General features: G+C 41.3%; 1 protein-coding gene across 2 annotated transcripts in view; it reads left to right on the forward strand.

Annotated features, from left to right (window-relative positions):
- C1qtnf7 (C1q and TNF related 7) overlaps nucleotides 1-13,261 on the forward strand; it is a 108,202-nt gene that overhangs the window by 90,765 nt on the left and 4,176 nt on the right. For both annotated transcript variants that reach the window (XM_021163590.3, XM_029477693.2), the window contains exon 2: nucleotides 7,850-8,095. In XM_021163590.3, coding sequence (XP_021019249.1) covers nucleotides 7,850-8,095 — 246 coding nt within the window. The remainder of the gene's footprint in view (nucleotides 1-7,849; nucleotides 8,096-13,261) is intronic.

A 13,261-nucleotide genomic window follows, 5' to 3' on the forward strand; every position in this document is an offset into this window, starting at 1 on the left:
TGTTGGGTCTTTTTGTGGTTTAGGTATCAGAGTAATTGTGGCTTCATAGAATGAGTTGGGTAGAGTACCTTCTGTTTCTATTTTGTGGAATAGTTTGTGAAGAACTGGGATTAGATCTTCTTTGAAGGTCTGATAGAACTCTGCACTAAACCCATCTGGTCCTGGGCTTTTTTTAGTTGGGAGACTATTAATGACTGCTTCTATTTCTTTGGGGGATATAGGGCTGTTTAGATCATTAACCTGATCTTGATTCAACTTTGGTACCTGGTATCTGTCTAGGAACTTCTCCATTTCATCCAGGTTCTCCAGTTTTGTTGAGTATAGCCTTTGGTAGAAGGATCTGATGGTGTTTTGGATGTCTTCAGGATCTGTTGTTATGTCTCCTTTTTCATTTCTGATTTTGTTAATTAGGATGCTTTCCCTGTGCCCTCTAGTGAGTCTGGCTAAGGGTTTATCTATCTTGTTGATTTTCTCAAAGAACCAGCTCCTTGATTGGTTGATTCTTTGAATAGTTTTTCTTGTTTCCACTTGGTTGATTTCACCCCTGAGTTTGATTATTTCCTGCCGTCTACTCCTCTTGGGTGAATTTGCTTCCTTTTGTTCTAGTGCTTTTAGGTGTGTTGTCAAGCTGCTAATGTGTGCTCTCTCTAGTTTCCTTTTGGAGGCACTCAGAGCTATGAGTTTTCCTCTTAAAAATGCTTTCATTGCGTCCCATAAGTTTGGGTATGTTGTGGCTTCATTTTCATTGAACTCTAAAAAGTCCTTAATTTCTTTCTTTATTCCTTCCTTGACCAAGGTATCATTGAGAAGAGTGTTGTTCAGTTTCCACGTGAAGGTTGGCTTTCTATTATTTATTTTGTTATTGAAGATCAGCCTTAGTCCATGGTGATCTGATAGGATGCATGGGACAATTTCAATATTTTTATATCTGTTGAGGCCTGTTTTGTGACCAATTATGTGGTCAATTTTGGAGAAGGTACCATGAGGTGCTGAGAAGAAGGTATATCCTTTTGTTTTAGGATAGAATGTTCTGTAGATATCTGCCAGATCCATTTGATTCATAATTTCTCTTAGTTTCACTGTGTCCCTGTTTAGTTTCTGTTTCCATGATCTATCCATTGGTGAAAGTGGTGTGTTGAAGTCTCCCACTATTATTGTATGAGGTGCAATGTGTGCTTTGAGATTTACTAAAGTTTCTTTAATGAATGAGGCTGCCTTTGTATTTGGAGCATAGATATTCAGGATTGATAGTTCCTCTTGGAGGATTTTACCTTTGATGAGTATGAAGTGTCCCTCCCTGTCTTTTTTAATGACTTTGGGTTGGAAGTCAATCTTATCAGATATTAGAATGGCTACTCCAGCTTGTTTCTTCATGCCATTTGCTTGGAAAATTGTTTTCCAGCCTTTCATTCTGAGGTAGTGTCTATCCTTTTCTCTGAGATGAGTTTCCTGTAAGCAGCAAAATGTTGGGTCTTGTTTGTGTAGCCAGTTTGTTAGTCTATGTCTTTTTATCGGGGAGTTGAGTCCATTGATATTAAGAGATATTAAGGAAAAGTAATTGTTGTTTCCTGTTATTTTTGATGTTAAAGTTGGCATTTTATTCTTGTGGCTGTCTTCTTTTAGGTTTGTTGAGGGATTACCTTCTTGTTGTTTCTAGGGCGTGGTTCCTGTCCTTGTATTGGTTTTTTTCTGTTATTATCCTTTGAAGGGCTGGATTCGTGGAGAGATAATGTGTGAATTTGGTTTTGTCGTGGAATACTTTGGTTTCTCCATCTATGTTAATTGAGAGTTTGGCTGGGTATAGTAGCCTGGGCTGGAATTTGTGTTCTTTTAGTGTCTGTATAACATCTGTCCAGGATCTTCTGGCTTTCATAGTCTCTGGTGAAAAGTCTGGTGTAATTCTGATAGGCTTGCCTTTATATGTTACTTGGCCTTTTTCTCTTACTGCTTTTAGTATTCTATCTTTATTTAGAGCATTTGTTGCTCTGATTATTATGTGTCGGGAGGTATTTCTTTTCTGGTCCAGTCTATTTGGAGTTCTGTAGGCTTCTTGTATGTTCATGGGCATCTCTTTCTTTAGATTTGGGAAGTTTTCTTCTATAATTTTGTTGAAGATGTTTGCTGGTCCTTTGAGTTGAAAATCTTCATTCTCATCCACTCCTATTATCCGTAGGTTTGGTCTTCTCATTATGTCCTGTATTTCTTGGATGTTTTGAGTCAGGATCTTTTTGCATTTTACATTTTCCTTGATTGTTGTGCCGATGTTCTCTATGGAATCTTCTGCACCTGAGATTCTCTCTTCCATCTCTTGTATTCTGTTGCTGATGCTCGTATCTATGGTTCCAGATTTCTTTCCTAGGGTTTCTATCTCCAGTGTTGCCTCATTTTGGGTTTTCTTTATTGTGTCTACTTCCCTTTTTAGGTCTAGTATGGTTTTGTTCATTTCCATCATCTGTTTGGATGTGTTTTCCTGTTTTTCTGTAAGGACTTCTACCTGTTTGATTATGTTATCATGTTTTTCTTTAAGGATTTGTAACTCTTTAGCAGTGTTCTCCTGCAATTCTTTAAGGGATTTTTGTGCTTCCTCTTTATTGTCTTCTGCCTTTTTATCAGTGTTCTCCTGCATTTCTTTAAGTGTGTTATTAAAGTCCTTCTTGAAGTCCTCTATCATCATCATGAGATATGCTTTTAAATCCGTGTCTAGCTTTTCTGGTGTGTTGGGGTGCCCTGGACTGGGCGAAGTGGGGGTGCTGGGTTCTGATGATGGTGAGTGGTCTTGGTTTCTGTTAGTAAGATTATTACGTTTACCTTTCGCCATCTGGTAATCTCTGGGGTTAGTTGTTATCGTTGTCACTATTTAAAGATTGGAGCAGAAGCTGTGTTCCACTCACCAGCAGTCTCTAAATCCTGCGGCGGGGGTCGTGGGTAGCTGACGGTACCCCGGTGCTGGTCCAGCCAGAAGAGGCCTGTGGTCCTACTCAGGCCGTTTTTCTGCTTCCCTAACTAATGCAGTCTCTGGTCCCGCGTGCAATTGGATTGGAGCAGAAGCTGTGTTCCACTCTCCAGAAGTCTTAAGATCCTGTGGTGGGTGTTGTGGGTAGCTGGTGAGTGTCAGCCGACCCTGCGCCCCAGCTGCCCCGGTGCTTTTCTGACCGGAAGAGGGTTGTGGCCCAATGTAGGCCGGATTTCTCTCTCCCCAACCAGAGCAGTCTCAGGTCCCGCGTGATTGGACTGGAGCAGAAGCTGTGTTCCACTCACCAGCAGTCCCAAAATCCTGCGGCGGGGGTCGTGGGTAGCTGGCGGGTGTCAGGCAACCCTGTGCTCCCGCTACCCTGGTGCTGATCCGGCCGGGTGAGGCCTGTGGCCCTACTCAGGCCGGTTTCTGCTTCCCTAACTAATGCAGTCTCAGGTCCTGCGCAATTGGATTGGAGCAGAAGCTGTGTTCCACTCACCAGCAGTCCCAAAATCCTGCGGCGGGGGTCGTGGGTAGCTGGCGGGTGTCAGGCAACCCTGCGCTCCCGCTACCCTGGCGCTGATCCGGCCGGGTGAGGCCTGTGGCCCTACTCAGGCCGGTTTCTGCTTCCCTAACTAATGCAGTCTCAGGTCCCGCACAATTGGATTGGAGCAGAAGCTGTGTTCCACTCACCAGCAGTCCCAAAATCCTGCGGCGGGGGTCGTGGGTAGCTGGCGGGTGTCAGGCAACCCTGCGCTCCCGCTACCCCGGCGCTGATCCAGCCGGATGAGGCCTGTGGTCCTACTCAGGCCGGTTTCTGCTTCCCTAACTAATGCAGTCTCAGGTCCCGCGCAATTGGATTGGAGCAGAAGCTGTGCTCCACTCACCAGAAGTCTTAAGATCCTGTGGCGGGTGTTGTGGGTAGCTGGCGAGTGTCTGCCGACCCTGCGCCCCAGCTGCCCCGGTGCTTTTCTCCCATTGAAGTTCTTAATGCATAGTCTTAAGCACTGCAAAAAGAACCCATGGTTGCAGGGAAAATCTTTCAACGTTCTTTGCCTTATGATATTTTCATCATTTCTCATTAAGTTTTTTGTTCACCACAGCAATTATGTCTCATCCTCCAAAAAGTCTCTTCTCCCAACTTGTAGGTTTGTGTTAAGTGCTGTTCTAGACCATTGGACCCATCGACAAATGAGAAAAAGGTCCTTGCCCCTGTGGAGTTTGAATGCTATGGATCATATATGAAAAAATGCATACTATAAAACAAAGATAAGAACAATCTAGTGAGTTGGTAATGCAAAGGAGGGCAGAAAAATAGAGCAGGAAGAAGGGGGCTGGGGATGAATGATACACTTCACAATATTAAATAAGATGACAATGGCTGCACTGAACATGATGGCATGGGAGAAAGACCTCAAAAAAGACTTGAGGAGTTCAGCCACAAGGACACACTGGTGCAGGGATTTTACCCAGAAGAAGGAAACCACAAGGATCCTAGGACAGGTTGTGCCAGGTGTGCTTTTGAGGGACACCAAGGAATCTATTACAGCTAGAACTGGAACTGAGCAGGAAAGCCAAAGATGAAGTCACATGACTTGAGGGCTGTTCAGATCAGGTAGATCTTGTAGACGTATGATGTTGACTGGTAAAGGAAACTAACAGCCATCCTGGTGAGAAACCCCTGTGGTTTTCCATGGTAACTCACACTCTGTTATCTTCATGCATGAACTGAGTCCTGAGACTTGGCTAAACACTTACCATTATGCAGTGAGTATGCAGCCTCGTGCAGTGAGTATGACAACACCTTGTTCCTCTCTTCTGATGACTGTTAGTAAATAAGTATCTTGAGTGATGCTCAATGGCTCTAACTGGATCTGCGTTACAGTATGTAGGTTCCTGTACTGGACCGTCCTCAGGTTCCTGTACTAGACCGTCCTCTAGTGCTTCTGACAAGGACAATCAGTCCATTTGTTCAATAACAAAACTGTTTTTGCTGCTTATATTGTTCCTCCTTTTAACTCATACTGCTTGATATTGGTGATGAAATCTTTCTTCCAAGCTCATTCCAAACTACCTGTGCTCTCTTTCTACCATTCTCCAAATCCCCAACTCACTCTTCTTCTCTAATGTTTCCATGATGACTTTCATACCACCACTGGTGCCTAAACTCCCTCAAACTCCCTTTCTGCCAATAACCAATAACCTCAAGTCTTTCATAGAAGTACCTCTTGGCTTCAGTCTACAGCCTTCAGTACTCTGTGTGCATAGTTAAAAATCTCCCCCTGAGTATCTTCTTAAGTGTGTTCTGTGAGGAAGAGGAACTGATTTTTTAATCAATGCATCCAGTTTTAATTATAGCAAAGGTTGTGCATAGGATGCTCATTCCATTATTTTTTATCTGAGTGTTCTTCAAAACAGCTCATAGCTTGTTTCTGTAACAAGAAAAATCATACATGAGTATAATTAATTTTGATCATGGATATTCCAATTCCTGCCATGATCCCCCATGTCTCCTTTTCCAAATAATGCCTCAAGTGCACATATGTGTGTGTGTGTGTGTGTGTGTGTGTGTGTGTGTGTGTGGATGTGTGTGTGTGTGACTAATGTATGTGTATACATATGTATATAATTAGTGTTGTCTATACATACATGAGTTTAGGGCTGACCAATAGGGCTTAGACAACCTATCATGGGTCTTGTTACAGAATTAAAAAAAAAAAACTGTCTCCCTCAGCAGCCATAGACTGCTTATAGCTCCTCAACTCAGGAAGGGAGGGATGCTGTGAGTCTTATCTCTATTCACATTGGGATGTTGACTGGTGTGCTCTTGTGTAGGTCTTGGCAGGCAACTATAGACGTTGAGAGCTTGTGGGAGCAACATCCCTGCCTTGTCCAGCAGGAACTCTTTTGCAGTAGTCCTCTGCCTCTTATCTGCTTTTTGGTTCCTCTTCTATGAAGTTCCCTGAAGAGCTGATGTTGCTATCAGAATCACAGGGTTTGTCAGAAAATGCCTTAGTCCCATTTGAACACTAGCATCAGTGGTTTGAGGGCTGGCATTTTTCCTGTTCAGGGTATGATTTAACATGGTGATTCTAATGTTAGAAGCTTGCTCCCACTATAATGTTTGTGAGAGGCAATGTGAGCATTAAGGAGCAGGCCCCAGAGCAAAGCCACAAAATAGACACTCTCCGTTGTTCTAGCTTCATGTCTGCCTATCCCTCCTACCTTGATATAATACAGCATGGTGTGATGCAGCCAAGAAGGCCTTTTGGGGACCCTGGGCTACATGGTGTTTTCACTCTCCAGATCTTCAGCCTCCAGAGTGTTAACTAAATGAACCTCTTCCCTTTGTGAACTCCTTGCCTCAGGTGTTTCATTACAGTAGCAGTATAGTATCATATGGCAAGCCCAGTACATAGTACATGGCAAAAAGTGTTTGTGACCTTTGATGGGAGAGTCTGGTAACACTGGATACATGGTTTTAGCTTTTTTGATCATGAGATTTCTAAAACTTGAAATTATTCTAAAATCTCATGTACATGCCTGAGTTGGGGTTTATTTCTGGGTATAATTGCAAGATGTTCCAGTATTTCCATGAGCACCATAAAAGTGTTATGGTGTGTGGTGTGCCTTTTAAATTTTCTGGGGTGGCTGTCAAAACTAACATTTAATCACTCTTCCCTCATTTTGTTATTATTTCCCTTAAGAGAATGTTATCCAGATCAATGACTATGAAGATTCTATATGAAAACACAGGTCTAGCTATCCAAAAGCTCATTTACAACCCACCGAAGCACCCATGTGCATTCTTCCATTGAAGAAACTACTCATCCCTAAGTAAAACATAGCCGAAAATTCAGGTTTCCCAAGCTTATGCTGCCTATGATATCATGCTAATATATCATTCATTGCTCTCCATATCCAGGCTCTGTGGAGTAAGAATCCCGGTCCTTTTAGGTTAGAGTCAAAGAGATCTGTATCTGCTTCCTATGGCCCACGTGGCACAGTGCATGGTTTAAGTTCACCCAGCTCTTTAATTGACCCCCAGTGCTAACAGCTTAATAGGACACAGAGGCATTATAGCCTGCAGATTTTAAATTAAAGTTTCAGACTCCCCCAGGGTAGGCACAGTACTTCAATTAACTCTAATTGGCATTACACATGATTAACAAGTGAAAAGCATGGGTTTTCTGAAAATGTGTCTTTTCTCCCATGAATTCTGAGAAACGGATGGGTGAGTGCAAAACTGAGGGGGATGCGACACAGTGTCGCATTGGCAAAACTCTGAAAACAACTTCTACACATACAAGAAAAGAGGGAGAAAGATGGTAATTAATGTTATAGATAATTGGTCCAGTAAGAGGTTAAATCAATGTTAAATAAAAAAAAATAATGTTCTAAATCACAGGATTGGCACAATATCACCTTTCTTCACAACACAGACACATACAAGAAGACTGAAAATAAGTATATAGTAACCTGTCAGAGGCAATTAATTATCCCTGCATAGTGGCAACTGTGCTGGTATTTATCTAAGTCGTTTGAATATGCCATTTTCCTTTTCTAATAAATTAGTCTTGCAAGAAGGAAAGTTATGTTTTGATAAGACCATCCATTCACCCTCCATCGACATCAGTAAGGCAATGAGGATTCTGTCAACAGTAGATTGATGTATTCTTAAATCAAAAACCCACTGGCTCTGCAAACACCCTCCTCTGCCCCCCAACCTCTCCCTTTGTTGCTTCTTCTCGGTGGGTTTAATATTTAGGGTTCTAAATATGAAAAAAGCAAATGCCAGAGGGGACTGCGCACACGCCCATTCTTCTGCTCACTGTAACTCCATCATGCCAAAGCCCTTCCCTGGAGAGTGCACTGATGTCTTTACGTCTCTTCTAGAGCCCAAGATGATTGTCCTGCTCTGTGTGACGAGTCTTGCCATCTGTGCAAGTGGACAACCTCGGGCCAATCAGGCTAAGGGAGAGAACTACTCTCCAAGGTACATCTGCAGCATCCCTGGATTACCTGGACCCCCAGGTCCTCCTGGAGCAAATGGCTCCCCTGGGCCCCATGGTCGAATTGGCCTTCCTGGAAGGGATGGTAGAGATGGCAGAAAAGGAGAGAAGGGGGAAAAGGGCACTGCAGGTAAGGAATCACCATGAGGCTCTGCAAACACCCTCCTCTACCCCCCAACCTCTCCCTTTGTTGCTTCTTCTCGGTGGGAACTGCTCCTTCAAACACTTCTGCCCTTTACCTTCATTAAAAATAACAACTCACTAGACCATGACTGTGCTTCAAACTCTTTCCAGCCTTAGTTGGCCACAATGATGACTTTTCTCAGGTGGATATTTGTGACATTGGAAATGAAAGAAAACTGAGTCTGGTTAAAGGCACTGTGGGAGATGAGCACAGATGGACAGGTGCTGTGCATGACCGCTGGAGCTGGACTCTCAACAACTGATGACTGGAACCACTGGACAACAGCTGGATGCATGGAAGCTTAGGGAGACAAGCAGATGGGACAGAGCAGGGAAAGAATTGGCATGAAGAAGCTCAGTTGCCACCCTGCTCAGAGCTAACTTTCTACACCAATATTCCTCAAGGGCTTATAGTTTTTGTTATGTATACAGCTAGGACAACAGTGTCATGTAGATGGCCTTCCTTTTCTCATCACTCCCCCAGCTGCCCTGCAACAGCTGCCATGTAGACTTTACATAACTCTTGAAGACAATACAATTGTCCTCTAGTCCTTCACTGGTTTTCAGGCTTTTCTCCCTGCAGATAGGTTAGCCTGGGAAGCTTGCCAGAATCCACAGTCCTTCAGAGGAAGCCAAATTGAAATTCTACAGAAGTTATATGAACTCTACAAGAGGAAGGGATTTGGAATCAATCTTTGAAAACAAGCCTCTGAGAGTACAAGTTAAAAGATAAGAAGGAAAAAAACCACATAGATCTCAAAACTACGCCTCTCTCTAGTCACCACACCTGATTTACTGGGGTTCTGTGAGACAGTACCACAGTACATATCCAGATTATTGGCTAATGCATCATTTACAAATATTCCAGGCAGAAAATATTGGGCAAATCAATAGCTGTCAGATGTATGACCATTGTTCAATATTACAGAACATTACATAACAATTCAATGTCAAATAAGCAACCTTGAATTTGGAGCTTAAACATAGTTATTCAAGGGTGTCTGTCTATAAGATGGCTCATGTGGAATGAAATTATGACTGAGCTATGATTATGAATATCCTTAAATTTCTATGGCACACAAATTATAGTTCTATATAGTGACCCTTTCATCTTGCTGTGTCTGGAAGGTAGAATGTAGTGGCTAATCACACAAGCAGAAAAGCAGATTCAAATCTTGGCTCTTTCAGCCAAGACTAAGCCTCCCTGGGCAAAAATCATCTTTGAGCTTCATTTGTAAATTGGCAATAGTAAGGGAAATTGTGAATTTTAAGGGTAGTTATATATGCATAATGTCCCAGACAATAATTGCCATATGCTAAGTACTTGGAAAAGTTAGATATTGTTCATTATTAAATTTTGATCCACAGATCAAAAATAAATCTGTGGCCATCCAAAGCCACAAAGTAAACAAACAAAAAAGATTAATACATCCATAAGGTAGTAATACCATTATTCAGATCAAACATAATATTCTTAAATGCTACAGTTTGAGCCCTCTGGGGTCAGGGCTAGTCCTGTATACAATCTATTCATCCCTCTATGAATCTGTTTCTGAGTACCTATTTACTTGGAAACATTTTTGTGTACCTCTAACTACCAATTTTCATTTCTGGAGAGTGTTTGTTTCCCAGCCTCCATACCAATGTCATTTAGTGCTGAATAATTTTTATAGCAGGGTAAAGTGCTTGGTATGGTGTTTGACAGCATCTCCCTGGATATCAGTGGCAAACCTTCCCCAACCTTGACAAACAAGAATAGCTCCAGACTGCAAACTGTCAAAAAGAACACAACTGCCAGGTCTATCTGAACACAGACATCTGTCAGAAGGTAAAGGAAAAAGACTTTCTAAGCTCTTCATCACTGTAGCTCCACATGCTGACCATTTATTAAGAACTCATCATGTGTCAGCAACCCACTTACATTAACATTCATCATTATGATCTGCTGTAACTGTAATATGCAATAAAATAATGCTATAAATGAAACTATTGAGATTCAAAATAAAGTGACTTTTCCAACCTGAAGTTATATCTATCACACTGAAGGCTATACACAGCTCAGAAAGGAAAGATAGGCCTGGCTGGTTGTGAAGAGACACACACATCACTCAGAAGCCATGTTTGTAACATGGCTGCAGATGAGTCCAAGGCTGGGATGTTCTACTCACTCCTTCCTCTCCAGTGACAGCACAGGGTCTTTTTGTATGTGCTCCCTTCTTAGATACCAGATTGCCTTCACCTCAACCAAGTCCAGGCAGAACAAATAGTGTTCTTTTTCCAACTTCCCTACTCTAATTAGAAATGAAGAGATTGTTACATCACATCATAAATTCTTTGCAAGGATACATCTCACTGGTCTGTAACAATTATCATAATATAGGATTCAATTAAATCTGAGAGTGCTCATTCAAATATCGCTACAACTACCTCACAAAGCATTCTTACTGTTTTGGTTGTGAGACTGGCCTTTAACAGTTGAGCCATCTTTCAAGTCATCATGAAACAGTCTTTATTCCAATTTAATATATGAATTATAGTATCCATGAGCTTATAATACCGAGCTCCAATCATGGAGGCTTTCATATAGTGAATGGTCAGTCAATATTAAATGAAATAAACATAAGATATATGTTTGAATGGATACATAGATCCATTGATGGAAGGAAGGAAGGAGGGAAGGAAGAAGGGAAGGAGGGGGAGGGAGGGAGAGAGGGAGGGAGAATGAAGTTTTGTTAGATGGATGATGTACAGATGAATGGAAGTATAAGAAGATTCTATTGAGAAAATCTAGACCCATTTGAGAAGGAACTAAAACAAACAAACAAACACTCTGTATGGCTAAGCTTCAGTAATACATACTTTAATACTTAATGCATAATGATGTGTCCTCTTTTGTTTTTCTTCTGAGTATGTAGTCTTCTGATACATGGGAAAACTCTTCATATAAAGAGGAAGAATTTCTATGTGTTATTATTACATTTCTTCCATGACTAAATGTATCCAGCAGTTCAGGGTATTAAATGTGTATTGCAATAGAAAATAAACACTGGAGTTGTAAAGAGCCCCTCACATTTATAATTTGCATTTCAGTACTTATGAATTGTTCTCAACAAATTTTCAAGGGGATAAGCCCTCAAGCAACCTACTCCAAACCTTTATTCCAATGACTGGGAAGCCTAAGTTCCCAGTCCCCAAGAAGGGGATCTTACCTCTTCTTCAGATTCACTACCCTGCCTGCAGCTGAAATGGGTTTTATCTCAGTGACAGTTACTGTGTTACCCACTAAGCTCAGAATAGACTTCTATCCAATGTCTCTGTATTACAAATGGAGTCCATGAAGCTAGAGAATGAGAGACTAACCAAGAATCTTATAAGCAGCACGATTTGTGTTGGTAACAAAATTCTATGGTTAAAATTGTTGCTAAAATATCAACAGGCCAGACTCCCAGAGCTCCCAGGGACTGGACCACCAACCAAAGAATACACATGGAGTGACCCATGGCGCTGGCCATGTATGTGGCAGAAGATGGCCTTATTGGACATCACTGGGAGGAGAGGCCCTCAGGCCTGAGGGTGTTCAGTGCCCCAGTGAAGGGGAATGCCAGGGTGGGAGGATGGGCGTGGGCAGGTGGGGGAGCACCCTCATAGAGGCAGGGGGAGGAGGGATGAGATAGAGGGTTTCCGAAGAGGACACCTGAAAAGGGGAAAACATTTGAAATGTAAGTAAAGAAAATATCAAAGAAAAAGAAATATTGAGACAAGAATGGTTTTATTACTGTATTGAACATCAATACAGAAAAGGTTAAGCTACTTATTGAAGCTAAAACACAGATTCTAGACATTGAAGTCTTTGATTTTTGACCAGCAAAAGAAAGTTTATATGTCATTTCTACACCAATGAATCAAGCATTGAACGTTAAGATTTTTATGACCTTGTTTCAAGAAATATTTATCATGTGTGTTCTGTTTAAACCAGTAGAATTTCAACTTAAAAGGACTGACTGCATTAAGGGGACACAACTGTTGTTGATAAAAACACTGATCTTGTCTCATAAAGAATGGTGACATTCATCGCCAGTATCCTCCCTGAGTTGTAAATTGTTAAACAGCCACTTTCACAAGGATTGAAGGACATGCTTGACATTCTGAGGGCAAAGCTTTCATTCTCCTAAAATTTACATTACCAAGATATTTCCTTGTTAATTTTGCCAATTAACTGGGAAAAAAGAATCAAGTGATCACATGTATGCATTGAAGTATGTACAGCACTCCAATAATTGATATCAAAGCACCACAAGATAAAAGGCTTAGCTGAATAAAAGTTACTGAGATGAAAACCGTGGCTACAAGTGAAACCATGCATTAACAATACATTTTCCCAGATGACAAAAGTATAATAATAACAGAAAATAACAATTTGGATACTTTGGGTGGAAATGTTATTATCTATGTATTGCTTATGACATGGATTCAGTCACAAAATTAAAACCAATTACTGTGTTAAAAAAAAAAAGTCAATTTTGTTGACTGCTTTCAATCAAGATCATTATCTCTCTATATCTAGCCTCTAGCTAACCTGCATATGTAAAGATTTGAACATACAGAAAATAGTCCTATACAGTGGCTTAGAATTCACTGAAATTCTTTCATTCCGTTGTTTTTTTCTATATGTAAGGAGACTCAGAGAAATTAGAATACAAATCCAAAGTGATGCATTCGGTGGCAGAGACAGCCATAAGGAAAGAGGCAATAAGATGGAGGGGAGAAAGAAATTATGAAACTGGGAAAGCTTGGGGTCTTTCTAATCCTAATACACAGGATTAAAAAAAGATTCTCATAGATTTCCTCCAGTATTGGAGACCTTAATTAGACCCTAGCTAATTAAACTAATTACCATCTCAGAACTCAGTTTTCCCTTCCAAAAGCAAGCCTATAGCATTGTGAAAGTAATCATTATTTTTCAGGTATAGTAACATAAGAAGCCCAACGTTCCAGGTGTGCTTACAGTTTTCAGGATCAATCCAACATATTCTCCTAGAAAATGGGGTGCCAAGACTCCAGAGTTGGGCAAGCTTAGGTTGAGATAGCAGCTCTGTCACTCACTAGCTCTGTT

This window comes from Mus caroli, unplaced genomic scaffold (assembly GCF_978045245.1).
Source record: "Mus caroli unplaced genomic scaffold, Mus_caroli_1 scaffold_4, whole genome shotgun sequence".
Classification (NCBI taxonomy): Eukaryota; Metazoa; Chordata; class Mammalia; order Rodentia; family Muridae; genus Mus; species Mus caroli.